The sequence below is a fragment of the Megascapheus bottae genome, chromosome 6 (assembly GCF_031878675.1).
Source record: "Megascapheus bottae isolate mThoBot1 chromosome 6, mThoBot2.hap1, whole genome shotgun sequence".
NCBI lineage: Eukaryota > Metazoa > Chordata > Mammalia > Rodentia > Geomyidae > Megascapheus > Megascapheus bottae.
This window is the reverse complement of record NC_143514.1, coordinates 54,545,988-54,572,272: the sequence shown is the minus strand read 5'-3', so window position 1 is coordinate 54,572,272 and position 26,285 is coordinate 54,545,988. Positions and strand designations below refer to the sequence as shown.

Below are 26,285 nucleotides of genomic sequence, written 5' to 3'. Positions count from 1 at the left end.
CAGATTAGTCTGCCTGGGCTGGCTTTGAACTGTGATCCTCAGGTCTCAGCCTCCAGAGTGAGGAGGGTAACGGGGAGAACCCGCGGCGCAGGACCCCAGCCCATTTCTTCAGTACTCGATCACTAGCTGTCAGTCCTCTCCAGCCACCCTTCCAACTGGGTCAGAGGCTTCTTTGGAGCCCCTCGCCCTTCTCCAGGCCTCCGAGGGGAGCCGGCAGGCTGCGGGCCAGGTCGCTCCCCTTCCAGCCAAGCTCCTTCCTCTCCATCCCCAGCCCACTGAGAGACCCCGGAGGGCCGCCCTAGGGGCGGAGTCTGGGGCCGGGATCGACTCCACCCCGTCCCCGGCTCCGCCTCCGCGGGCTCCACGTCCGGAGAGGCCCCGGAACCCGCGCGTCCGCCGCCGAGCTTCCCGGTGGAGTTACCGGCGGCGCACACCGTCATGGCGGCTCCGGTGTGGAGGGCTGCTCGCCAGCTGCTGAGGCGTGTGGGCTTCGCGCCAGTCCCGCGGAGACATCGGCATAAAAAGAAATGGGTAATGGGGTCGGGAGGAGAGGGGAGGGCGCGCGGAGGGCGAACGTCAGCCCTGGCATGCAGTTCCCTGCCTCGGCGGCTCGCCCCATCCGCAGCCGCTTCGGGAGGGAGCGCCGTTCCCGCAGCTCGTCCGGCCCGGCCTCGGCGGCGCTGCGGTCCCCGGAGCTCCGGGTCCTGCCCTTCGGCTGTATATGCCGCCTGTTGGCTTTTCTATATATTATATTATAGACAACGATAGATATGCGTGCACTCCCGTCCATATGTGTATGTGTACACGCGCGCACACATGCGCACACACATGCGCACACACACACACACTCACACACACGGCTCCGCCCCCTGACGTGACGTCGTCCCCAGAGCTCACGAACACGCGCACACACACATACACACACACACACACACACACACACACACACTTCGCTCCGCCCCCTTGACGTGACGTCCCTAGAGCTCACACACACTTGGCTCCGCCCCTGGCGTGACGTCATCCCCAGAGCTCACACACTCTTGGCTCCGCCCTCTGACGTGACGTCGTCCCCAGAGCTCACACACACGCTTGGCTCCGCCCTCTAACGTGACGTCCCCAGAGCTCACACATACACTTGGCTCCGCCCCCTAACGTGACGTCGTCCCCAGAGCTCATACACACACTTGGCTCCACCCCCTAACGTGACGTCGTCCCCAGAGCTCACACACACTTGGCTCCGCCCCCTGACGTGACGTGGTCCCCAGAGCTCACACACACGCTTGGCTCCGCCCCCTAACGTGACGTCGTCCCCAGAGCGCTCTTTCTTTCCGTTATGTCCCTGCCTGGTGTTCTTTCCTCGTGCCCATCTTCCCCCCCACCCCCCCACCACTACCCCTTCTCGTCGCTCCCTCCTCCTCTCCCTCTTCCTCTCCCTCTCCTTCCCCTTCCCCCTTTTCCTCTCCTCCCTCCCATGACCTCTTCCCCTCCTTTTCTTGTTGAATTTTCAACCCAGGCATCCTCACCCCATGAACAATGTAACATAGCCTGTCCTCCTGGGGTTCCCTTGCCCTGCGAGAAAGAATTCAACCCTGTTCTCACCATCAAGTTACCTCTGTCTACCGGGAAAGAGTTCAGCGACTACCTTACCCATCCTGTCGGCCTTTCCTCAAAGACCTGCAAAAGGTGCAAGGAGCCCCTTCACCCCAGAGAACCTTACTCTTGCTCCACTTCTCCCTGCCTACCCAGACGGATCCCCTCTCCACCCGTTCCCTCCCCACCCTCAGGGAGATGTTCTTTTGAACCCTTCTCCCCACTCCTTGGAAGGCTCTACTGCCAAGAACCTAGCATGTCAGGTTCATTACCTCAGAGTCCTTGTTCTGACCGGCGTAACCTCCTGGGGTCACCCAGTGTCCCTCAGCAGAGTGCTTATTGCAGCTGGATTAGCCCCCCACAACCACAGCAAACTTTTCTTCGAGGCCCTGGCTTTGACCAGCGCACTTTCCTGTGTTACTGTGGTTCAGTGATTCCACCTCCTCTCACTCAGCAGCCCCCAGTAACTAGCCTGGCTACCTCTCCTCAGCAGCCCCCAGTAACCAGCCCGGTTACCTCTCCTCAGCTCGTTCATGTGCCCTTGGAAACTGGTCCAATTGTTTCACCTCCCTTAACTCAGGAGACCCAGGGAACTCCTCTTTCACCTACTCTTCCTCCTAAGCCCCCAGTAACTGTGCTCACATTTTCACCTCCTCTTGTTCATCAGGTAGTGGAAACTAGACCTGTCATCTCTTCAGCGGTTTCTCACAGGGTTTTGAAAACTGGGTCTGTGATCTCCCCTATGCTCCCTCAGTGGTCACCAGGGAGAGGTTACACTGATCCTCTTCTTTCCTCAGTGTCTTCACCACCTAATGGCAACATTTACCACGGCTCACTTCCATCTCCAGACTCTGATGAACCCAGTCAACAACTTGACAGGCCCTTCGGAAAAAATTGTGGCTCTTCACTTCCTTCTCAGGCAGGCAAGCCTGGCTTTCCCAGCTCAGTTCAGGATAGCACTTTTCATTACTCCCATCTTTCCTCAGAGTCTCACTTATCTGTCCCTGGGAACACTTACTGTGCTATCAATGTGTCCTCTGAGAGTTCTCATTCTCCTACCTCATCCCAGGCCCAGGCTCCCAGGAAGCCTTGCTTTGAGCCCCTTGTCTCCTGGGAAGGTGGTGGAAACTCTTACCTCTTACTAACCCCAAGCACTGTGATTTCTGTTCCCCCCTGTCCCTCAGAACCATCTCTTTCTCACTGCCCTTATCCTGCGCTCTACTTCCCTTCGCCCTTGGGCAACCAGTTTATAGCCCCACCTCAGTCTCCCCCTCAGAGAAGCTATAAGGAACCTCCTTTAACTAACCCAGTACTCCCCCAAGTGAACTCTCCCAAATTCTCAGAGTTAAGACAGCCACGCGTTCTCCACAAATGTAACTCCCTAACTAACATTCCTCAGCACACCACTCCTGCCCAGACCAAGCCCCACATGGTCTACATCTCTCCTCTCACTTCCTCCCAACCTTCTGGTGGTTCTGATCCTTCTTGTATTCAGCCGTCCACCACAGCTCCTTCAAACAGTTGCCCCAAAGAGTCTTCCCCTAAAGTTACCTTAGTACCCACTGTGGTACCTGGAATCATCAAAACTGTTGTCCCCAGCTCTCTTCCTCACCGCCTCCCACAGGATCCTGCCTTACCAAGTCATTATGCTAAATATAGTCCCCAAGTCCAAGTCCCATCTGTAGTTCCCCCCTGCAGTACCCGTCACTTCTCTGTGGTTCCTTCCACCTCCCAACCGAACCCACTTCCTGGTTCCCTTAGTCACCCTGTAGGCTCCCCTCATAACCTCCCTGCAGTACCCCCCTGTTGCACATATGGTGTTCCCAGAGGCCCACCCCTACTCCACTGCAAGCCTTTGGTGCCTCCGTGTTCAACCCATATTTATTCTTTTATCCCTCTAAGAACACCCTTTGACCCCCATTGTTTACCCATTGTCCCCCGAACTCGACCCTGCTCAAATAATGTTCCTTGTGACCTTCCTACCTATTCTGTGGCCTCTCAGGGGCCCTGTAAAGAATCTCCTCAGGCCCCCCACAGCTGCCCTTTGCCTTCAACTAAGACTTCCATCTGTAGCACTAATCCCAGCGGCAGTTCAACAGTCATCAGTGTTATCAGTGACTGTGAAAGTACTGTGAGCACGAGCAAACTTCAGAACTCCGAGAGAAACCAGAATCAGAATAAAAGTCCCAGACATGGCAAGAGCCCCCACCGTAACAAAAGTCGGAGCCGAAGCAGTAGTCCTCAACAAAAAATTATTGAGATCCGGAGTCGTATTCCCCAGGGTAGTACTCATCAGGACCATAGTGACAATCTTCACCATCACAGAGATCGGAAGCAGAGCAAGAGTCCTCACAGTAGAAAGGGCAAGAGTCCTCACCACAAAAGACAAAGCCATAAGAAGAGTCCCCACCATAGAAGCAACAGTCATGGTCAGAGTAAGAGTCCCCAAACTGCAAAGGAGTGTCAGTGCCAAAATCCTGAGCAGGACAAAAATTCAGACCAGAATACGGCCTTGGACAATAGCAAGATGTCTGAGAATAGCAAGCATTGCAGATGCAGTGACCAAGACCTTTCTGTTTGTGAAGATCTCAGCTGAAATCTTCCTTTCCTTTTTAATCTACCTTTATGCTCTTCAGATCCTATTTATGGTCCCTCAATGCTATCCCCATAGCAGTCCTGTTTTGATTTACACTGAAGGGTCTATGATTATTCCTGGGGTCTGAGAATTTGCCCCAAACAACTTTCAGTCCTGTGATTTGGAGCATTATGGTGCATGATCACAGGTAAGTTACCTTTACCCTCGTCTTGCCATCATATGGAGAGGGTTTATTTTGTTGTTGTTTTGGGGTATTGTAGAGCTAGTAGACATGAGCAGTTTGAGGGAAATAGAATTGGACAGATGAAAACATTTTTGTTGGTCTGTTTGTTTGTGTCAGTCCTGGGGTTTGAGCTCAGGTCGCTGAGCGCTTTTGCTCAAGGCTAGTACTCGTGAGCCACAGAGGCACCTCCAGCCTTTTCAGTATATATGGTACTGAGGAATCAAAACCAGGGCGTCCTGCATGCTAGGCAAGCACTCTACCACTAAACCCCATTTCCGTCCCAAGTTTTGTTTTGTTTTTGTCAGTTCTCTGTGCCTGGGCACTGTCTCTGATCTTCTTTTGCTCCAGGCTGATTCTCTCCCATTTCCAGCTTTCTCTGAGTAGTTTACTGGAGACGAGAGTCTCGTGGACATTTCTGTCTGGGCTGGTTTCCAACCACAATTCTCAGATCTCAGCTTCCTTGGTAGCTGCTGGCACCTGACTGTTTTTGTTTTTGTTTTTTTTTTAAACCAGTTCTGGGACTTGAACTCAGGGCCTGAGCACTGTCCGTGGGCCTTTTTTCTCAAGGCTAGTGGTCTACCACTTGAGCCATAGCACCACTTCCAGCTTTTTCTATGTAGGTGGCACCAAAGAATTGAACCACAATCTTCGTTCATGCTAGATAAGCCAAGCGCTCTACTGCTAAGCCACACCCCCGGCCCTGTTCTTTCTTGCTTTCTTTTTTTTTTTTTTTTGCTAGTCATAGTTCTGGGACTTGAACTCAGGGCCTGAGCACTGTCCTTGGGTTTTCTCAAGGCTAGAGTTCTATCACTTGTACCACAGCACCACTTCTGGCTATTTTCTATGTATATGGTACCAAAGAATTGAACCCAGGTCTTCGGGCATGCTAGGCAAGCACTCTACCACTAGGCCAAACTCCCAGCCCCCTGTTTCTTTGTTTTTAAACCCCAAACTTTCTCAGGTCTTCCATAGTTTCTTCCACACTTCTATAGACTCTCCTTAAGTGTCCTCCCTTGTGCTCCCATTTTTCTTAAATTCCTCTATTCCCATCCTTGCAATGCTTGGTGTTGAGCCTGGGGCATTTTTTTTTTTTTTTTGCCAGTCCTGGGCTTGAGCTCAGGGCCTGAGCACTGTCCTTGGACTTTCTCAAGGCTAGAGCTCTACCACTTGAGCCTCAGCACCACTTCTAGCTTTTTTCTATGTATGTGGTACCAAGGAATCGAACCTGGGTCTTCATGCATGCTAGGCAAGCACTTTAACCACTAGGCCAAACTCCCGGCCTAGATAAGCAGTCTTAACACTGAGCTGCAGCTAGTTCAAGGCTCAGACCTCCCCTTCCCCCTCTCCCTCTTCCCTCCTTTTCCTGCTTTTCTTCCTTTTACTCCTCTTCCTCCTCTTTTTTCTCTTCTTTCTTCAGATAGTTTCTCAGTATTTAACCCAGCTGGTTTCACACTTACCATGTAGGGGCAACTGGTCTATCTATAATTCTCCTTCTGCCTCCCAAATGTCATCTCATGTAGCTGTACACTCCCTCATTGATGACCCCTCCCTATGTGGTTACAGTGAACAGTGCAGCTTTCACAATCCCGAACTTCTTCCACAGGCAGAAACAATATGCAGAGGGAGGAGTTTGGCTAGGTGAATTTGTGTTTACCCCTGCATCTGGAGGTATTGAGGGGAGCCAGATAGTAGGAGATCAAAGCAAGACTGGGAAGATCAATAAACCTACCTTTACTCTTCTAGGCTGCTACAGAACCCAAATTCCCTGCAAGTCATCTGGCTCTACAGAACTTTGATATGACCTACAGTGTGCAGTTTGGGCCTCTTTGGCCATCAATCCGTGTCAGTCTCCTCTCAGAGCCGAAGTATGGTGCACTGGTCAATAACTTTGCTGACTGGGGTAATGTGAGAACTATGCTGAAGCAGCTGAGTGCCAGAGACTTTGTGAATGAAGCCATCTCCCATCAGGAACTAGCGCCTGAGAGTGGCCACTCCACAACCCCATCTCCAGCCTGCAGCCCAAATCTCCAGTGCTTCACTTTTGCCAGAGGAGATGTCAGACGCTTCCCTCCTGCCAGGTACTATCTGGACCTATGTCTGGGCTGTCTTCAGTGCTTACTTGAAGGGTATTTGTAGGGTTGTAGCTCCTGTCCTTTGTAATAGGAATCGTAAGAATTGCTGGTATTCAAGTATGCTTATCGAAACCAGGGATTTCTCTAGGTGTGTTACATGTAATCACCATTTCTTTGTCAATAACCTGATAAAATAGGTAAAATCACTCTTGCATTTGAGGAGAAACTGAGACACAAAGAAATGAAGGTATTTACTTACTTTAAAGCCATCAGAGAGTAGTGATGCAGTTTGTAGTTAGACCCAGATGTCAGTAGTGGAGCTTGAACTCTGGGCTTGGGAGCTGTCTCTGACTTCTCAAGGCTAATTCTGGCTAATTCTGTACCACTTGAACCACAGCGCCACTTAGAACTTGTCCTTTCTGTCCTTCCTTCCTTCCCTCTTCCCTTCCTTCCTTCCTCCTTCCTTTTTTTTTGTTGTTGGTCACAGGGCTTGAACTCAGGGCCTGGGCACTGTCCCTGATCTTTTCAGCTCCAGGCTACTACCCTACCCCTTGAGCTACAGCCCCACTTCCCATTTTCTAGTGATTAACTGGAGATAAGAGTCTTGTGTTCTTTAGTGCCTTGTGCTGGCTTTGAACTGCGATCCTCAGATCTCAGCTTCCCAAGTTGCTAGGATTACACGCATGAGCCAACATGCTGGGCACTTTTTTTTTTTTTTTTTTGCCAGTCCTGGGCTTGAGCTCAGGGCCTGAGCACTGTCCTTGGACTTTCTCAAGGCTAGAGCTCTACCACTTGAGCCACAGCACCACTTCCGGCTTTTTCTATGTATATGTGGTACCGAGGAATCAAACCTTCGTCTTTGTGCATGCTAGGCAAGCACTCCACCACTAGGCCAAACTCCCGCCTTTTTTTTTTTTAATCATTGGTATGCATTTTTTGTGTGTGTACTTTACTGTCAGTATAATATATAGATAGCTTACAGTTTCATTCATCAGTTAATGGGGCCATTACTTCTCTAACCTTGATACCCCTTCTCATGTTTTTGTACTCCTTTCCCTCCCCTTACCCCCTCACTTTCTGCCTGTTCTGCTCTACCATTTTCTGATCAGCCACTGTACCCTCTGTAGTCAAATGCATATATTATTCACAATTTTTGTTTTTTTGTCAGTCCTGGAACTTGAACTCAGGGCCTAGGCACTGTTTCTGAGCCTTTGTGCTCCAGGCTAGTACTCTACCACTTGAGCCACAGCACTACTTCCAGCCTTTTCTGTTCATGTGATACTGAGGACTGGAACCCGGGGCTTCATGCATGCTAGGCAAAAGCAAGCACTCTAAGCTAAACCACATTCTCAGCCCATGTTCACAGCTCTTTAAATATATTTTTTTCCTTTTTTCCCTCACAGCCATCTATCTAAGAAAACAGGACAAGTAATCTCTTGGTACTAAAGAACCTTTTCTTTTTGCTGGTTCTGGGGCTTGAACTCTGTTTGGGCCCTGACTCTAAGCTTCTTTGGCTTTAGGCAAGTGCTCTATCTACTGAGCCACAAAGTTACTTCTGGCTCTTTTGAGTAGTTTATTAGAGGTAAAAATCTCATGGACTTTCTTACCCAGGCTGGCTTTGAACTGTGATCCTCAGATCTTAGCCTCCTGAGTAGCTAGGATTATAGGCATGAGCTGCATGAAGGTCCATGTTTGATTCCTTGGTACCAGATACATAGAAAAAGCTGGAAGTGGTGCTGTGGCTCAAGTGGTAGAGCCCAAGGACAGTGCTCACGCCTTGAGTCCAAGACCCCCAAGACTGGCAAAAAAAAAAAAAAAAGTTTGAGTCCGCCCTGGGCCACACAGTAAGATAGTGGAGAGGGAAAGGGAAAGGGAGAGTGAGAAGGAAAGGAAGAGGAAGAGAGAGCTATCACTCAATTTGTAACCAACATTGAGGGAAAGATTTAGATAGGAATCCATTGATCATTGAAAGACTGATTTGTTGTATAAATATACCAGATCTTTTTGTGTGTGTGTGTGCGTGTGTGCTGGTCTTGGTGCTTGAACTCTGGGCCTGGGCATCATCCCTGATCTTTTTTTGCTCAAGGCTAGTATTCTACCCCTTGGAGTTACAGCCTACTTCCTGCTTTTTCCGTGACTAATTGGAGGTAAGAGAATCACAGACTTTTCTGCTCAGGCTGGCTTCTAACAGTGCTCCTCAGATTTCAGCCTCCTGAGTAGATAGGACTACAGGTGTGCACCATAGACTGTGTGCTTATTGTACCAGATATTTAAGTGCCCAGTTGACAGGGGGTATATAGACTCTTAGAGAATTTCTAGTTTAGTGAGAAAGATAACTGTTAAAAAATGTATACTGGTCATGTTGGTACATGTCTGTAACCCCAGCTATTTAGGAGGTAGAGATGAGGAAAGCCTTAGTTTTAGGCAAGCCCTGGCAAAAAGTTAGTGAGATTTCCGCCCGCCCCCCCCCCCCACACCAATCTGCCCAACCTGAACAAAACAGAGCATGATGATTCAAGTCTGTAATCCTAGCTAACTGGGAGGCAAAGGTAGGAAGACTGACTTTGAGGCCAGCCCTGGGGGAAAAAGCAAGATATTATCTGAAAAATAACTAAAACAACAACAAAAAAAGAAAAACAAAGTTGGGGTATGACTCAAATAGTAGTCATTGCCTAACAAATATGAGGCTCTAAGTTGAAACCAAAACCAAAACAAAAAACTATTGACAGTTGTTTTAAGAGTTACAAAAGTACAAGATTCCATGAGGTCTTTCTGTGTGTGTGTGTGTGTGTATGTGTACGTGCCCGTGTGAGGGTGTACTAGTACTGGGGCTTGAACTCAGGCCTGGGCTTTGTTTCTTGGATTTTTTGCTCAAGGCTGACACTCTATCACTTGCGCCCCACCTCCACTGTTAGATTTTTTTCTACTTAATTGGGGGGAAAAATAGTCTCATGGATTCTTGACTTTGAAACTTGATCTTCAAATCTCAGCCTTGTGAGCAGTTAGGATTATAGGCATGGTATTGAGGTTTGAACCTAGGTCCTTAAGCTTAGTAGGCAAAGAGAGTACATCATTTGAGCCACACTCCAGGTTCTTTTTGCTTTCATTATTTTGGGATAGTCTCAGGTTTTGCCAAGGCTTGCCTCTGCTTCCCAAACAGCTAGAATTATAGGCATGTCCTATTACACCTTGCATGACCTGGCATTTGACAGTAAACTAGTCTCCTTTCTTCCAGACCTGGCAGTTCGGGTGTCTTGGACTATTACCTGATGGATGCTTCCTCCTTGCTGCCTGTCCTGGCTCTCGGTTTACAGCCTGGGGACACTGTGCTTGACCTGTGCGCAGCCCCTGGGGGAAAGACACTAGCATTACTTCAGACTGGCTGTTGTCGTAAGTTGGGGAGCTGGTATGTTGGACAAAGATCACTGTCCACTTCACTTAGGATATTTTGAATGTGATGAGCTTTCAGGTTGCAAGGTCAGAGGGGTAATTGTGCTTGCTAGGTGCATTTATTTTTTTGTTGTTTATTTGTAATTATTTCTTCCTTCACTGTCATTTATCAAGAAAAATTGCTGACGAGGCCTCTGAAATCTGATTAAAGCAGGGTTCTGCTAAATCAGTCATGTGATTCTTCTCACCTTTCCCCATCTGTTTATGTCTCTTCAGATCAAATTTCATTTCCTTGGCTTACCAGCTAAAAGAAAACAGTAAGATCTTGCTGTAGCTACTATGTATTGCTTTATCTATCACTCTTCCCCAAGCTTTATGAGCCTCAGCCACATCCTGCTATTCTGTTTCCTGAATAAACCTTTGCTCACATTATATTCTCTCTCAAGAATTCCTCCACCCCACCCTAGGTGGTTTGTCTACAACCCTTTATCTTTCAAGCCTCAGCTCGAGTACGCCACCTCCAGTAAGTTTTTCCTCATAGTCTCTACTGGCTGGTTCAGAAATAATGCCTTTCTCCTGGGCTTCCCCTCAGCTAACAGCCTTGCTTCAGAGCTTTCCTGGATGTGTGTATTTTCACTCTTTAGGATTATCAAGTAATCCTGGAGGACTAGCCCAAGTCTTATGTATCTCAGTAGCATGGACCAGCCATGACATTTTTACGTTAGCCATTTACCATCTCATATCCTACCTTAAAACAGAAATGTTTCTCCTTGGCACCTTGAGAAACAGCCACAAGGTGCCGTGAGTTTTTTCAACTGAAACTCAGCCAAACTTCTCTATGTTCTGGTAGAACCCTTGATGAGCCACACTGCAGCCCTATTTTGCTTTAGTTTCATATATAATTTTTTTTTTTTTTTGCCAATCATGGGCTTGAGCTCAGGGCCTGAGCACTGTCCTTGGACTTTCTCAAGGTTAGAGCTCTACCACTTGAGCCTCAGCACCACTTCAGGCTTTTTTCTATGTATGTGGTACCTAGGAATCGAACCCGGGTCTTCATGCATGCTAGGCAAGCACTTTAACCACTAGGCCAAACTCCCGGCCGTGTATATATATATATATATATAATTTTTTTTAGGGGGTGGTCCCTGTCTTGGGCCTTGAACTCAGGGCCTGACCACTGTCTCTGAGCTTTTTTGTTCAAGGTTAGTGCTCTACTTGGGACATAGCTCCACTTAATGGGTTGTTTTTAGTAGTTTATTGGAGATGAAAGTCTCATGGACTTTCCTGCCCAACAGGGCATCCAACCACAATCCTTAGGCATGAGCCACTGGTGCCCAGTGAGGGAATAAATTCTAAGTGAGTAATCTGTAGTATCTACCAAAGATGAAGAGAGCCATGTACTTCAATACTAGTTGCGGGGTAGTGGGGCATACATTTGTAGTCCTAGCTAATGAGGAGGCTGAGGCAGTGTCACTTGAGCCTAGGTGTATGAAGCCAGTTTAGGCAGCATAGCAAGACTGTCTCAGAAACCAAAAAGCTAGGCATGGTGATACACAGCTGTTATCTCAGCACTTGGGAAGCTGAGAGTGAGTTCATGGCCAGCATAAGCTATGAGATTCTGTCTTAAAATAAGGTGATGGGGCAGGGTGGGGGAATGAATGGGAAAGGAATAGGGAGAGGACATGTTTTCTTAGAAATACTCTTTTTTTTTTTTTTTTGGTCAGTCCTGGGCTTGAACTCAGGACCTGAGCACTGTCCTTGGACATTTTTTGCTCAAGGCTAGTGCTCTGCCACCTGAGCCACAGTACCACTATCAACTTTTTCTGTGTATGTAGTACTGAGGAATCAAACCCACTGCTAGGCAAGCACTCTACCACTAGGTGCAGAAATAAATACTGTTTCTTTTGTTTTTTTTTTTTAGGGAGTCATGGGGCTTGAATTTGGCCTGGGTGCTGTCCTTGATCTCCTTAGCTCAAGGCTACTACCCTATCCCTGGGCCTGCACATTGTCCCTGAGCTCTTCAGCTCAAGGTTATTACCCTATCCTTGAGCCAAACCCCATTTCCTATTTTCTAGAGTCTCAGGTCCTTTTGTGCCTGGGCTGGTTTGGCTTTGAACGTTTGAACCGTGATCCTCAGATCTCAGCCTCCTGAGTAGCTAGGATTACAGGGGTGAGCCACCAGCTGGCTAATAAATACTATTTCTTAATCTGCTTGCCTCTGTCCCTCCCTTTCTCCCTCCCTCCCTTCCTCCTTTCCTATATAGGTCAGTATTTGCCCTTGCCAGTCTTTATTCAGAGTAACTCATTTCAGTGCCATGAACATAAGAAATGAGCACTCTCCCTGAGGACTGCATGGACTAGGTGTATCTGAGTCTTATCATCACCATTGCAGGTGAGATGTTCTGCTGGTTCAGGGGTCTCAATTACCTTTATTTCTGCAGGTAGTGTTGCTGCCAACGATCTCTCCACTTCCCGAACAGGCAGACTACAGGAGGTCCTTCACAGTTATGTGCCTCGAGAATTCAGGGAAGAGAATCGAGTTCGAGTCACCTCATGGGATGGCAGGAAGTGGGGAGAACTAGAGGGGGACACCTATGACCGGGTGAGTGATTCCAGACTTAGGACATCTATTGAGATAAATGTGACCTCTATCCTGGCCTTGGGCTCCAAGGGGGTAAGATCCATTCCCTGTTTTGAGCATGTAGAGATGCTTCTGGACGTGGCCAGTTCTCCATGCATAATTTTGGGAAAAAAAATACCTAGGTGCAGAATTCTCAGTTTCTCCTCTCTGTGTGTGTGTGTGTCTGTGTGTGTGTGTGTGTGTGTGTGTGTGTGTCTGTGTCTGTGTGTGTGTGTGTGTGTCTTTGTTTAATTTTATACTAAATCTGGTGTTTGAACTCAGGGCCTCAGGTTCTTGTCTAACTTTTTTACTTAAGGTTGGTGCTCTACTAATTAAAGCAGAAGTCCACCTCTGGCTTTTTGCTGGTTAGTTGGAGATAAGCATCTCACAGGCTTTTCTGCATTGGCTAGCTTAAAACCTATCTTCATATGTCTTAGCCTTTTGAGTAGTTCAGATTGCAGGTATGAGCCACTAAACACCCTGCCACAGCTTTCTATTTCTATTGAGTTCTGTTACTAAGGATATATACACCCATTTTTGGTTACTCCTTTGTTTATCCCTTTAGATTTACCATTATTGAATCACTTGTTTTAAATATTTGTGTTGTTGTCATCAGGAGACTTGAACTCTGGGCCCGGGCATTGTTCCTGAGCTCTTCAGCTCAAGACTACTACCCTAGAGCCACAGTGCCACTTCCTGCTTTCCAGTGATTAATTGGAGATAAGAGTCTCACAGACTTTTTAGTGCCTGGTCTGGCTTTGACCCCCAATCCTCAGATCTCAGCCTCCTGAGTAGGTAGGATTACAGGCGTGAGCCACTAACTTGGTTGACTTTGTGTCTCACTTTTCAAATCTCAGCTTCCTATATACGTGAGCCACCAGCACTCTCAAGAAATAGTTATTTTTTTCCTAGCAGGCCTCAATCGGGATCTTCTTTTCTCTGCCTCCCAAGTAGCTGGGGTTATAGACACTAGCTACTGTGCCTAGCTTTGTTTTCCTCAAGGCTAAACTTGAAACTTTTTATTATGAGCTACATATAGCACTATCATGTTATAAGGAAATTTTTGTTTAGTGATACTTCTTTAGGGTTTGGTGATACTAGAGTTTGAACTCAGAGCCTACACTTGCTACACATGCTCTCTACCACCTGAGCTATATCCCCAGCCCTTTCAGCTTTTTGGTTATTTTTTTGAATAGGATTTTACTTTTATGCTCAGACATCTGTCGATCTTGATCTTCCTACTTACTCCTCCCTATCTACTTTTCCTGATTAGCTTGAATGACAAGATTTTGCCACCACACCTAGCTTGTCTTGCTGTAGATAGGATCTGAGTATTCTTTGCTTGGGTTGACAAACCATGATCCTTACTCATTGCTCCAGCTGTTTTTCTCATCTTCTCCTGCCAGTCCTGGGTCTTGAACCCAGGGCCTGGGCACTATCTCTGAGCTTCTTTAGCTCAAGGCACTCTACCATTTGAGTCACAGTACTACTTCCAGCTTTTTCTGTTTATGTGGCACCAAGGATCAAACGCAGGGCTTCATGCATATAGGCAAGCACTATACCACTAAGCCGCATTTCCAGCCCTTCTCTGTCTCCCTCCCTCCCTCCCTCCCTCCCTCCCTCCCTCCCTCCCTCCCTTCTCTCTCATTCTCCTTTCTCCTCATTTTCCCCCCTTCCTCCCTCTCTTTGGTGGTCCTGGGATTTGAACTCAGGGCATAGAACTTAGTATGTAATAATAATTTTTAGTATGGAATCTACGTAGTTTATTATGACACTATATAAAGTGACAGTGATTTTTTTTTTTGGCCTTGTAGATTAGATACTAATGAGGACTGGCATACATTATCATTACTAGATTATGTTTATATTTTGTTTCAATGTTAGGGGCTCTTAGTTTATTCCAGCTGTACTTCTTTTGTGAGGTGTGTGTGTGTGTGTGTGTGTGTGTGTGTGTGTGTGTGTGTATGTATGTGTGTACACGTACGTACTAGTACTAGTACGAGAGCTTAAACTCAGAGCCTGGACACAGTCCCTTAGCTTTTTTACTCAAGCTTTTTTTCACTCTACCACAGATAGACAGACCGAGCCACTGATCTATTTCCTGCTTTTGGGTAGTTCATTGGAGATAAAACTCCCCTGGACTTCCCTGCCCATGCTGGCTTTGAATCATGATACTTAGATCTTACTCTCTTAAGTAACTAAGATTACAGGCCTGAGCCACTAGCACCTGGATGACTCTGCCTTTTTGGGGGGTTGGTCGTGGGGCTTGAAATCAGGGCCTAGGTGCTGTCCAATTTTGACTTTTTGAAACATATATAGAAGAGTATTTTTAATTTTTTTTGGCCTATTTCTAGTGCCTAGAAAGTATGCTCTTAATAAGTGAGTGAGTTTAGAATCCTAATCCTAATGTCAACTATTGAGTGTTGTATCATCTGCAAATTGAATCTTTTTAAATTAAATAGCTAAGGAAAGAGCACTAAACCACTAAGATTTCTTTCTAGGTTGATAGCAATTCTTTAATTGTAGTTATTTGTGTGTAGAGGTTTTTACTTTTTGACCAGCCACATATATTCCTAAATATACTATTTTTCTCCTTACTAATTCACAGTTAAAATGAAAAACGTAGTCAAGTAGTCTGCAGTGGTAGAAGGAATATTCCATAGATCATTGTAGACCAGTGTCCTAAAATAGTTCTGACCTAGGCAAGACTAGCCTGTGCCCAGGTGTTAGTGACTCCATACCTGTAATCCTAGCTACTCAGGAGGCTGAAACCTGAGGATTACAGTTTGAAGCCAGCTAGGCAAGAAAGTCCAAAGAGACTCCTATCTCCAACTAACCATCCGCCCCCCAAAAAAGCCAGAAGTGGAGCTATGGCTCAACTGATAGAGCCTTGAGCAAAAAAGCTCAGGACAGCCAACATTTGTAACTTTTGTAGACTAGAAAGGTACTTTGGTATTATAAAAGTAAAAAAGTGATTGTGATAAAGGCTAAGAATAACTATGTTACAGTACTGTAAAAATATAGGTAACCACTTAATCTTAACAATAAAAAAAAATGACTCCAGAAGGAGAAATCACTGCCTCGAGTTTCTTCTCCCCATTAAAATAGAGCTTCCATTTTTGTGTACTTGTACCAGTCCTCAGGCTTGAATGCAGGGCCTAGACACTATCCCCAAGTTTTTGTGCACAAGGCTAGAGCTCTACCATTTGAGCCATAATTCCACTTCAGGCTTTTTGGTGGTTAATTGGAGACAAGGGTCTTATGGATTTTCCTGCCCCAGCTGGCTTTGAACCTCAGTCCTCATGTCTCAGCTTCCTGAGGAGCTAGGATTACAACATTTGCATTTGAATACTTAGTTGGAGGAGAGAATATATTTCTCAAATTTCTTGTTTCTGAGTCATACCATGGGACTAATTTCTAGCTTATAGAAATAAATGAAGTGTTGTATATAACTTCAAAAAACAAAAAACAAGAAGTGCAGAACAGACCTACATCCACACAAAAAAGAACCTTTAAAGAGCTTTAATACTTTCCTTTAACACTCTGGGCAGGTGCTGGTCGATGTGCCCTGTACCACAGACCGCCACTCCCTTCACAATGACGAGAACAACATCTTTCAGCGGTCAAGGAAGAAGGAGCGGCAAATGTTGCCTATGTTGCAGATGCAGCTTCTGGCGTGAGTAATAGAGTTGTAAAAATCTTAGAACCTGGGGCCAGGAGTGTGGCCTAGTGGTAGAATGCTTGCCTAGCATGGATGAAGGCCAGAGTTTGATTCCTTAAGGAATGCCCAAGGACAGTGCTCGGGCCCTGAGTTTATGCCCTAGGACTGGCAAAAAAAAAAAAAAAATCTTAGAACTTCATGACAGAGTGCTCTAGGAGGCTAGCAACCTGGGAGATAGAGTACTGGTAGAGAACTGGAATGTTTGCCTAGAAAGGTTTTTTGACTGGAGATCTGCCTGGAAGAGAAAGATTTCATGGGAAGGTTCTTTTCTCTTTTTTTTTTTTTTTTGTTGGTTGTGGGGCTTGAACTTTGGGCCTGGGCACTGTCCCTGAGCTCTTCAGCTCAAGGCTACCACCCTACCAAGAGCCACAGTCCACTTCCCATTTTCTGGTGATTAATTGTAGATAAGAGTCTCAAGGATTTTAGTGCCTGGGCTGGCTTTGAACCTTGATCCTCAGATCTCAGCCTCCTGAGTAGCTAGGATTACAAGTGTGAGCCACCACACTCGGCTTTTTCTTTTCTTTTCTTTACCTGTCAAGGCTAGCACTTGACTACTTGAGCCACAACACCATTTCCGGCTTTTTCTTGAGTATGTGGTACTGAGGACTTGAACCCAGGGCTTCGTGCGTGGTAGGAAAGCACTCTACCGTTAGGCTATGTTCCTAGCCCTTGGAAGGTCATTTTCTAGTCAATCTTTGACTCAGATTCTTTTACCCTTAGTACCAGTCATTTGCCAGTGTTTAAAAATAACTACTACAAGGTATGGTGATGTTCACATGTAGCCCCAGCTACTTGGGAAATTGATACAGGGTGCAGTTTGAGCATAGAAGCTTGGGGCTAGCTCAGGTAACATTATAAGACTCTGTCTCTTAGAAAAAAAGAAACGGGCTAGGAGCACATTCCTAATGGTAGAGTGCTTGCCTAACGTGCATGAAGCCCTGGGTTTGATTCCCCAGTACCATATACATAAAAAAGGCCAGAAGTAGCACTGTATCTCAAGTGGTAGATTGCTAACCTTGAGCACAGAGAGGCTCAGGGACAGAATCCAGGCCCAGAGTTCAAGCCCCAGGACTGGCAAGGCAAAAAAAAAAAAAGCTGGGCGAGGTGGCTTATGCCTGTAATCCTAGTTACTCAGGAGGCTGAGATCTGAGGATCAAGGTTCAAAGCCAGCCGGGGCACAAAAGGACCTAAAACTCTTATCTCCATCTAACCTCCAGAAAATGGGAAGTGGGGCTTGGCTCAAGGGTAGGGCCATATCCTAGAGCTGATAAGCTCTGGGACAATGCCCAGGCTGAGTTCAAGCCCCATGACCCACCAAAAAAAAAAAAAAAAAAAAAGTAAAGAAAACAAAGAAATAAAGAAGGAAAGAAAACAGAAAGCTAACAACAAATACTGAGGTCAGGACTTTGTAGGGCTAGTGTGAGGATTCAATTAATAGCCTGCATCAGATTTTAATCCATAGCCAGAATCAAGGCTCAAGGAATCAAAGAAGGCCTTCTATATCTGGTACAGTGTTATACACCTGTAATCCCTACAGGTTTGAGACTGAGGCAGATGAATTTGAGTTCAAGGCCAGCCTGGGATAGCATGACCCTGTCAAAGAAAAAAAAAAAAAGGAAAAGAAAGAAAAGAAAAAAAGCAAAGAAGGCCTCCTGAAAAAGAGCCTGTGGACTGAAGCAGGAGTTCCCTGTGCCTGGAGAATAACTTTTCAGGCAGTGTCGTCCTGGAAAGGACTGAGGAGACCGTCTAATCTGGCTGTCCACATGGCTGTCCTGCCCATGTTCCCAGCCCCCAACATTGTTGTTCTTCTACTGCAGGGAAGCTCACTAGTTGTTTTCTTTTTCTCTCTCTGGTTTCAGGGCTGGACTCCTTGCCACCAGACCAGGAGGCCATGTTGTCTATTCCACGTGCTCACTCTCCCACTTACAGAATGAGTATGTAGTGCAAGGCGCCATTGAGCTTCTGGACAATCAATATAACATAAAGGTTCAGGTAGAAGACATGTCTCACTTCCAAAAGCTTTTCATGGACACATTCTATTTCTTCCCTTCCTGCCAGGTTGGGGAACTGGTAATACCAAACCTCATGGCCAATTTTGGCCCTATGTACTTCTGCAAAATGTGTAGACTGACGTAGCCTCACCTGTGCCTGAAGTAGGAAGACAAAGGATATATTCTTGGTGGCACTGCAAACAGACCTGTGGCAGAGATGTACTCTGAGTCCTGTCTCTATGCTGTTCATGTTTTCCTACAGATGATTTTAAGCAGTAGGAAATGGAAAGTTTTCCTGCTGTCCAATTGTGAAATATTAGCAGGTTTTTAAACTTACACTCCCACCCCTACCTCGAAGTCTGTACTGAAAATTCCAGTTCCATTAGGGGTTTACAAGGAGAAACCAGTGAACATGTTCACACTTTAAGATGTAAACTTGGTAAGAAGCATGTAGTCAATAAAATCATTGAAGTACCATTGAGCTGAGGCTATGGTTGGGTGCTTCATGTCAGTCCAAGTATTATAGTTCTGTTTATATCAGCTATAGCTGGTGAGCAATCATTCAAGGTGCCCAAGCCCAGGATCTCAGACTGGGTAAAGGCTTCTGGTTACATACAAAGCAATGTCACCTGATCAGCTGGCAGATCCAGTAAGCCTTCCTACTTCTTCATGTAGCCCAGGATCTAATTAAAGGATCAAGTAACTAAAAATGTTAATATAGTACATGCTAATCTTCTTACTTGGAGAAAGCTCCTCTGAGCTGAATGATTCTAGCCATTACCTTTTGTGAAATGGCTGGAAATCTTCTGCTAAAGAGAGGTCATATTTTGTGGATTTGTTTCTTCATTTAGCCAAAAATACTCCATGAATTTTTTTTTTTGTCTGTCATGGGACTTGAACTCTGAGCTTTGGCGCTGTCCCTGAGCTCTTTAGCACAAGGCTACTGCCCTACCCCTTGAGCAACAGCGCCACTTTGGTTTTCTGGTGGTTAATTGGAGATAAGAGTCTCATGGACTTTTTAGTGCCCAGGCTGGCTTTGAATTGTGATCCTCAGGTTTCAGCCTCCCGAGTTGCTAGAATTACAGGCGTGAGCCACTGCGCCTGGCTCCATGAACTTTTTTAAATGTTTAAATTTTTTTGTTGTTGGTTGTGGGGCTCGAACTCAGGGCCTGTGTGCTGTCTCTTTTTCTCTTTTGCTCCAAGATAGCACCCTACCACTTTGAGCCACAGCACTACCTCTGGTTTTGTTGTGGTTAGCTGGAGATACGATTTTCTGGAGATGGTTAACTGGAGGTGGACTTTCTTGTCTGGGTTGGCTTTGAACTGAGATTCTCAGATCTCAGTCTCCTGAGTAGCTGTGATTACAGGTGTGAGCCACTAGCACCCAGCATCCTATCAACTCTTAAATGACATATAGCTAGATAACTAATAGATATATAGCAGTTGGGATTGTGGTCCTAATCCTTTTTTTTTTTTTTTTAATGCCAGTACTATGGCTTGATCTTGGCACCAGGCCAAGATTAGGGCACCTTTTTATTAGTTTTTTCACTCAAGGCAAGCACTCTACAACTTGAGCCACGCCTCCACTTCTAACTTTTTGCTGATTAATCGGAGATAAGAATCTCATAAGTTTTCCGCCTGGCCAGGCTTTGAACTGTGATCTTCAGATTTCAGCCTCCTCCTGTGAGCAGCTAGGATTACATGTGAGCTGCCAGCATCCAGCTACGATGATCTTGTTGAGAGAAAACTCCCTTCCCTCCCCCCCCAGTGCTGGGGCTTGAACTCAGGGCCTAGGTACTGTGCTTGGACACTTTCTGCCACTTGAGCCACAGCACCACTTCCAGCTTTTTCTGAGTACATAGTTCGATGAATTAAACCTGGAGCTTTATGCAGATAGGCAAGCAATCTACCACTAGGCTATGCTCCTGGCTTAAGAGAAAACTTTCTTTTTTGTTTTTGTTTTTTTGCCAGTTGTGGGGCTTGAACTCAGGGCCTGTGCTCTACCACTTGAACCACAGTACCACTTCCAGCTTTTTTCTGTGTGTGTGGTACTAAGGAATTGAACCCGGGTCTTCATGCATGCTAGGCAAGCACTCTACCACTCGGCCAAACTCCTGGCCCAGAGAAAACTTATTAACCTACTTACATATTATATAATCCATTAGTTTTAATTGAATAAATTTTGATAATTAGATGTAATTGTGTAGCCATGATCACCATTAAGATATAGAAAATAGGGCCAAGAGTTTGGCCAAGTGGAAGAGTGCTTGCCTAGCATGCACACCAGCTTGATTCCTTGGTACCACATATATAGAAAAAAGCTGGAAGTGGTGCTGAGGCTCAAATGATAGAGCTCTAGCCTTGAGAAAAGTCCAAGGACAGTGCTCAGGCCCTGAGCCCAAGCCCAGGACTGGCAAAAAAAAAAAGATACAGAAAATAAACTGGATGTAGTAAGGTAGATCTGTAATCTCTGCTCTGAAGAGAAGTAAGAGGACAGTGAGTTCAAGACCAGTTTGGGCTATATAGCAAAACTCTGAAAACACTGTGCAACTCCCACACACAGAAAAAGTAGAAAATAATTCCATGTCCCAAAAAATTACCTTGTATTCTTTTTTTTTTTTTGCTTGAGCTCAGAGCCTGATCACTGTCCTTGGGTTTTTCTCAAGGCTAGAGCTCTACCACTTGAGCCACAGCACCACTTCTGGCTTTTTTTCTATGTATGTGTTACCAAGGAATCAAACCTGGGTCTTTGTGCATGCTAAGCAAGCACTCTACCACTAGGCCAAACTCCTGGCCCTTACCTTGTATTCTTCGTACTCAATTTCCTTCCCCCATTTCTGGTCCCAAGCAAACACTATAGTTCTGTGTACGGTAGAATTTCCTGTTGTAAAAGACAAGAGTTTATTTATATTTAGATTTTGAAAGCTTTACCTGTATCCCTGGGCATCTGGCTAATTTTTCACTCTTAGCAAAGAGAAGGGCATTGTGATTTATATGAGAATCTAAAGGTTCTCTGGTGTTTTTGTCTTTCAGGGTCAATTTACTGAGGATTTGTAAATGGTCTAACTAGTTATGCGTGTCTGGTTTGATTACGTGGTCTAGAGACCTAACCAAAGTCATCTTAGTTCTTCCAGCCCCAGGAACAATAATCATATGACCCATGCTGTGGGAATGACCTCAGTCAAGACCTGCCTAATTGCTGATCCACAGAATATTCACCAAATAACCCAGTGATTGCTTTCAAGCCATTCAGTATTAGAAGTAACTAATAAGTAAATTTAAATTTATGTGTGGCAGCTCAGTTTACCATGCATAGGCCTAGGTTCAATTCCCAGCACCACAGGAAAAACAAAACAGAACAAAAAACACCTCCACACCCTAAGCCTGACATTCATCTGCTTACAATTTTTCATTCTCTGTGTGGACTGCAGGCTCAAATTCAAACTCTTTCCTGAGTCTAGCTTGTTGTTTGTTTCATCCCTATTGTACTACCTTGTGCCTTTGACTCATAATTTTGCCTCTGACTCACAGCACGGTGGTTTTCTCTGTTTGTTAACCTTTCCCCTCAAAGCGCCCCCCCCCTCCACCCCCACTATCTCCCTTCCTCACTGGTACAAGAACTTGAACTCAGGGCCTGGGTGCTGACCCTTAGCTTTCTAGCTGCAATATAAGAGTGAGAATGGTTGTGAATACAAAGCTGGACAAGCAAGGAGAAGCCACTACACAGCCTTACAGACTGTAGTAGAGAATGAGTATTTCATCCAGTTATTGGAAGCCATTTATGGAGGAGAGAGAGAGAGAGGGGAGAGGGGAGAGTTTTGTTGACAGTCCTAGGGCTTGAACTCAGGGCCTGGGTACTGTCCTTGGGCTTTCCTCAAGGCTAGAGCTCTACCACTTGGGCCACAGTACCACTTCTGGCTTTTTCTATGTATGTGGTACCGAGGAATCAAAGCCAGGTCTTCGTGCATGCTAGGTAAGCACTCTACTACTAGGCCAACTTCCAGCCCTTTATTGGAGTTTTAATCTGTATAATGAGTTGGTGGGACTCCCATTGGGAGTATGAGCAAACTACTTAGCTATAAGCTGCTCAGACCACATTTTGAGGTGACACATTTGGTCATATTGACAGACTCAGTTGCAGTCTGAAGGGTGACCCAGATGGAAAGGAAATGAGGGAGCTGGGAAGGTGGCTTAGTAGTAGGATTACTTGCCTAGCATGCAGGAAGCCTGGGGCTCAATTCCACAGTCTACATAAACAAAAAAAGCCACTTCCTTGGAGCTGTGGCTAACGTAGCAGAGTGCTAGCCCTAAGCACAAAGAAGCTCAGGGACAGAGCCCAGACCTTGAGTTCAAGCCCCAGGACTGGCCCAAAAAAAAAAAGGGGGGGGGGAAGTGGCAAGTCTCATTCTGGGAGAACTGGTAGAATTATGCCTAGTAAAGGGGAGACTTAAGGAAAAAAGGTATTTTCTTTAGATAGGACTGTTTTAGGTAGGGGACAATACTTGTTTTGAGTGTCCCTAAGGAAAGCCAAGGCTAGCCCTTAGTTACAGTGAGTAAAGATTACAGGTTAACATGAGAAAAGTTTAAACAGGTCAGGAATTTGGCCTAGTGGTAGAGTGCTTGCCTAGCATGCATGAAGACCCGGGTTCGATTTCGCAGTACCACATGCATAGAAAGAAGCCAGAAGTGGTGCTGAGACTCAAGTAGTAGAGCTCTAGCCTTGAGAAAGTCCAAGGACAGTGCCCTGAGCTCAAGCCCAGGATTAGCAAAAAAAAAAAAAAAAAAAAAGAGAAAGAGAGAGAGAGAGAGAGAAGTTTAGACAGCAGATATGGATCAGTGGTAGAGCATATTTGCCAGTGCTGGGTCTTGAACTCAGGATCTAAAGATTGAAGTCAGCTTGGGTAGAGAAACCTGAAAGATTCTTATCCCCAATTAACCATCAAAAAGCAAGTTCAAGCCCCAGGACTGGCAAAAAAAAAAGAAAAAAGCCACAAAAAGCAAGAAGTGTTGACGGGAATTTGGCCTAGTGGTAGAGTACTTGCCTAGCATGCACCAAGACTTAGGTTCGATTCCTGGGTACCACATACATAGAAAAAAAGCCAGCAATGATGCTGTGGCTCAAGTGGTAGAGCTGTAGCCTTGAGAAACCCTAAGGACTACGCTTAGGCCCTGAGCTCAAGCCCCAGGACTGGCAAAAAAATAGAGGCAAGAAGTGGAGGTATGCATCAACTTAATGGAATAGTGCTTTAGGCTTCAAGTTTTGAAATCTTTGTCTTGCAGCATACTTTCTACTATGTTATAACTCACAAGACTGAGCAAATAGAGTCCCTATGTTTTGGCCTTCCCAGCCTTGGAACTATCTTTTCTTCATAAGTTTTTCAGACTATAATAATCTGTTATACCAATACAAAATGAACTAGACAATTTATAATTTATATGAACTAGACAAACTAATAAGTAAAGTAATGGTAGATGGTCACCTTAAAAAGTAATAATGGAGCAGTGGCTCACGCCTGTAATCCTAGCTACTCAGAAGACTGAGATCTAAGGATCGTGGTTCAAAGCCAGCTCAGGCACGAAAGTCTGTGAGACTCTCACCTCCAATTAACCACCAGAAAACAGAAAGTGGGGCTGTGACTCAAGGGGTAGGGAAGTAGCCTTGAGTTGAGAAGCTCAGGGACAATGACCAGGCCTCAGAGTTCAAGTCTTAAGACCCATTTTTTTTTTTTTTTTTTTTTTGCCAGTTGGGGCTTGGACTCAGGGCCTGAGCACTGTCCTTGGGCTTTCTCAAGGCTAGAGCTCTACCACTTAAGCCTCAGCACCACTTCTGGCTTTTTTTCTATGTATGTGGTACTGAGGAATTGAACCTGGGTCTTCGTGCATGCTAGGCAAGCACTCTACCACCGGGCCAAACTCCTGGCCCAAGACCCATTTTTAAAAAAAAAAGTAATAATGGGGGTCTGGTAATGTGGCTTAGTGGTAGAGTGCTTGCCTAGCACAAATGAAGCTCTAGGTTCAATTCCTCAGTACCATATAAACAGAAAAAACCTGAAGTGTTACTGTGGCTCAAGTGATAGAGCGCTACTAGCCTTGGGCCACAAAAGGAGTCCAGGGACAATGCCCAAACCCTGAGTTCAAGCCCCAGGTCTGGCAAAAAACTAAAACCCTCACAAACAACCCAGAGAGTCCTGCGACAAATATATCACTGATAGTAGTTTTTGTTTTCTTGGAAGATTGAATAACTGACTCTAAGCCTCTTTGGAACAGACACAAACTGAAGGTGATTGTCGCCTCTCAATAAGCCCTTATCTTACCCACTCCACAGGCTCCAGTGATGCTCTGTTCTGCCTTGAAGGATAGTTCCCTGTTACTGCACTTCTTGAACAGCGTTTACGAATGGTCTCACGTTTCATTTTTCCAATCATCTGTGACATGCAAGCTAGCAGTGCTGAAGTTTGGTCCTAGGTAGCCCTTTGGCACACAGATAAAGCCCTAAATAAAGTAGATGCCCCTTACCAGTTACCCTAGAGCTGGAGATGAGTGTGAAAGGCAGGAGGAGCCTGAGCTCAGATTAGCATAGATATGGTTTCTGTTTTGTGACCTGCCACTTCTCAGTTAGATGCCAGTATGGGTAAGTCACTTCCTTTTTCTGAGCCGTAAGATCCAAGTGTAGAATGTTCCTAGAAGTACTATATAAACTATAGAACCCATAGATAGTGTTCGTAAAAATGATCAATTAGGTGTTTTGATCTTGTATCCTCAGTTTCCTCATCTGTAAAATGGGAACAAAAGTAGTTCCTACATCATAGGGCTGTTAGAAACGTCTGCGATATGATTAACCTGTGAAACTGCTCAGTGAAGGCTGACGTCTTCTCTGAAGCCTGAAGTATAAGATAGGACACACAGGAGACACCCGTTGCTGCCAGAATTCAAGACTGGGTCTTGGTGTATGGAGGATACTGGAATGAAAGAGGGAGGGGGGTAATATTAGTCAGGGGGAGAGAGTGGTTCAGTAGGCTTGGCTGTGGTCTTTTGTGAGGTCCTGGGCTCTTTACAACATAAGGAAGAAGGGGGCAGAGGTTGCCTGCAGTGCTGAGGATGGCCTTGTTGCCTCTTTTTGAGTCCTTGGCATGTGGTGTTGCTGAGAAGCCTGCCGTATGTCTGACACTATAGGTAGTGGGCAGTAGGAAGGAGCCAGATTTACACTTCCAGGACCACAGAGCCAGCTGTTTGGTTACACTTTGAGATCTTGCTGTAACTACTCTTTGCTGCTTCTAGTTATGCCTGGAAAGCTTCTCAAATGAACCTCAGCTGATTCCATGTATCTGTGTATATGCAAATAGATGTGTTTGCATTTATTGTGTTGACTTTGGGACTTTTATTATTCCCAGAAATGTTAAATTTGTCACAGGCTTTTGCTGCAGCTATTGAGATGATTATGTGATTTTTATCCTTTATGTACTGAATTACATTGATTGCAGTGCTGGAGATTGAGTCCAGGCCTTGGACATGCTAAGCAAGTGCTCTATCACTGAGCTACATCCCTAATACAGTTTTTTTTTTGTCATGGTTTCCTTATGTAGCTCAGGCTAGCCTCCAACTCTTCATCCTCTTGCCTCAGCTTCCTAAGTGTTGAAATTACAACATAATGATACCATGCCTGGCTTTGTGTTGTTTATCAAACTGGCATTTAACTGCATATATTGTATGTAATTAAAGTGTTATAAGAATACACATATGGCCAGAAGTTTGGTCTAGTGGTAGAGTGCTTCCCTAGCATGCATGAAGACCCGGGCTCAGTTCCTTGGTACCACATACATAGAAAAAAAGCCAGAAGTGATGCTGAGGCTCAAGTGGTAGAGCTCTAGCCTTGAGAAAGCCCAGGGACAGTGCTCAGACCCTGAGCTCAAGCCCAGGACTGGCAAAAAAAAAAAAAAAAAAGAATACACATGTAACAAAAAGACATACCAATTATGTAAGTTGCTCTTAGTGAAGAAGGGATGAGACTGGGAAGCAAAAAGAAAACAATAAGATATATCATGGAGGGCCTGGGAGCATGGTCTGGTGGTAGAGTACTCTCCT

At 45.6% G+C, this 26,285-nt stretch overlaps 2 protein-coding genes across 4 annotated transcripts; both read left to right on the top strand.

The window, feature by feature from the left end:
* The first annotated feature begins 402 nt into the window (after positions 1-402).
* Positions 403-18,684, top strand: Nsun4 (NOP2/Sun RNA methyltransferase 4). Of its 3 annotated transcripts, none has more exons than XM_090334924.1 (6): positions 403-531; positions 6,153-6,487; positions 9,717-9,871; positions 12,313-12,473; positions 16,043-16,167; positions 18,072-18,684. In XM_090334924.1, the coding sequence occupies exons 1-6, from the start codon at positions 439-441 to the stop codon at positions 18,346-18,348; spliced, it is 1,146 nt and encodes a 381-aa protein (XP_090191050.1). In that variant the 5' UTR covers positions 403-438; the 3' UTR covers positions 18,349-18,684. The 3 variants fall into 3 exon arrangements, with proteins under 3 accessions (XP_090191050.1, XP_090191052.1, XP_090191051.1); XM_090334926.1 differs by lacking the exon at positions 403-531 and adding an exon at positions 1,603-1,683; XM_090334925.1 differs by lacking the exon at positions 403-531 and adding an exon at positions 4,285-4,373.
* Positions 1,334-4,194, top strand: LOC150061893 (sperm head and tail associated protein-like). Its single transcript, XM_090333642.1, has one exon. It carries the CDS (start codon positions 1,334-1,336, stop codon positions 4,184-4,186), a length of 2,853 nt encoding a protein of 950 aa, XP_090189768.1. The 3' UTR covers positions 4,187-4,194.
* Positions 18,685-26,285: the final 7,601 nt, after the last annotated feature.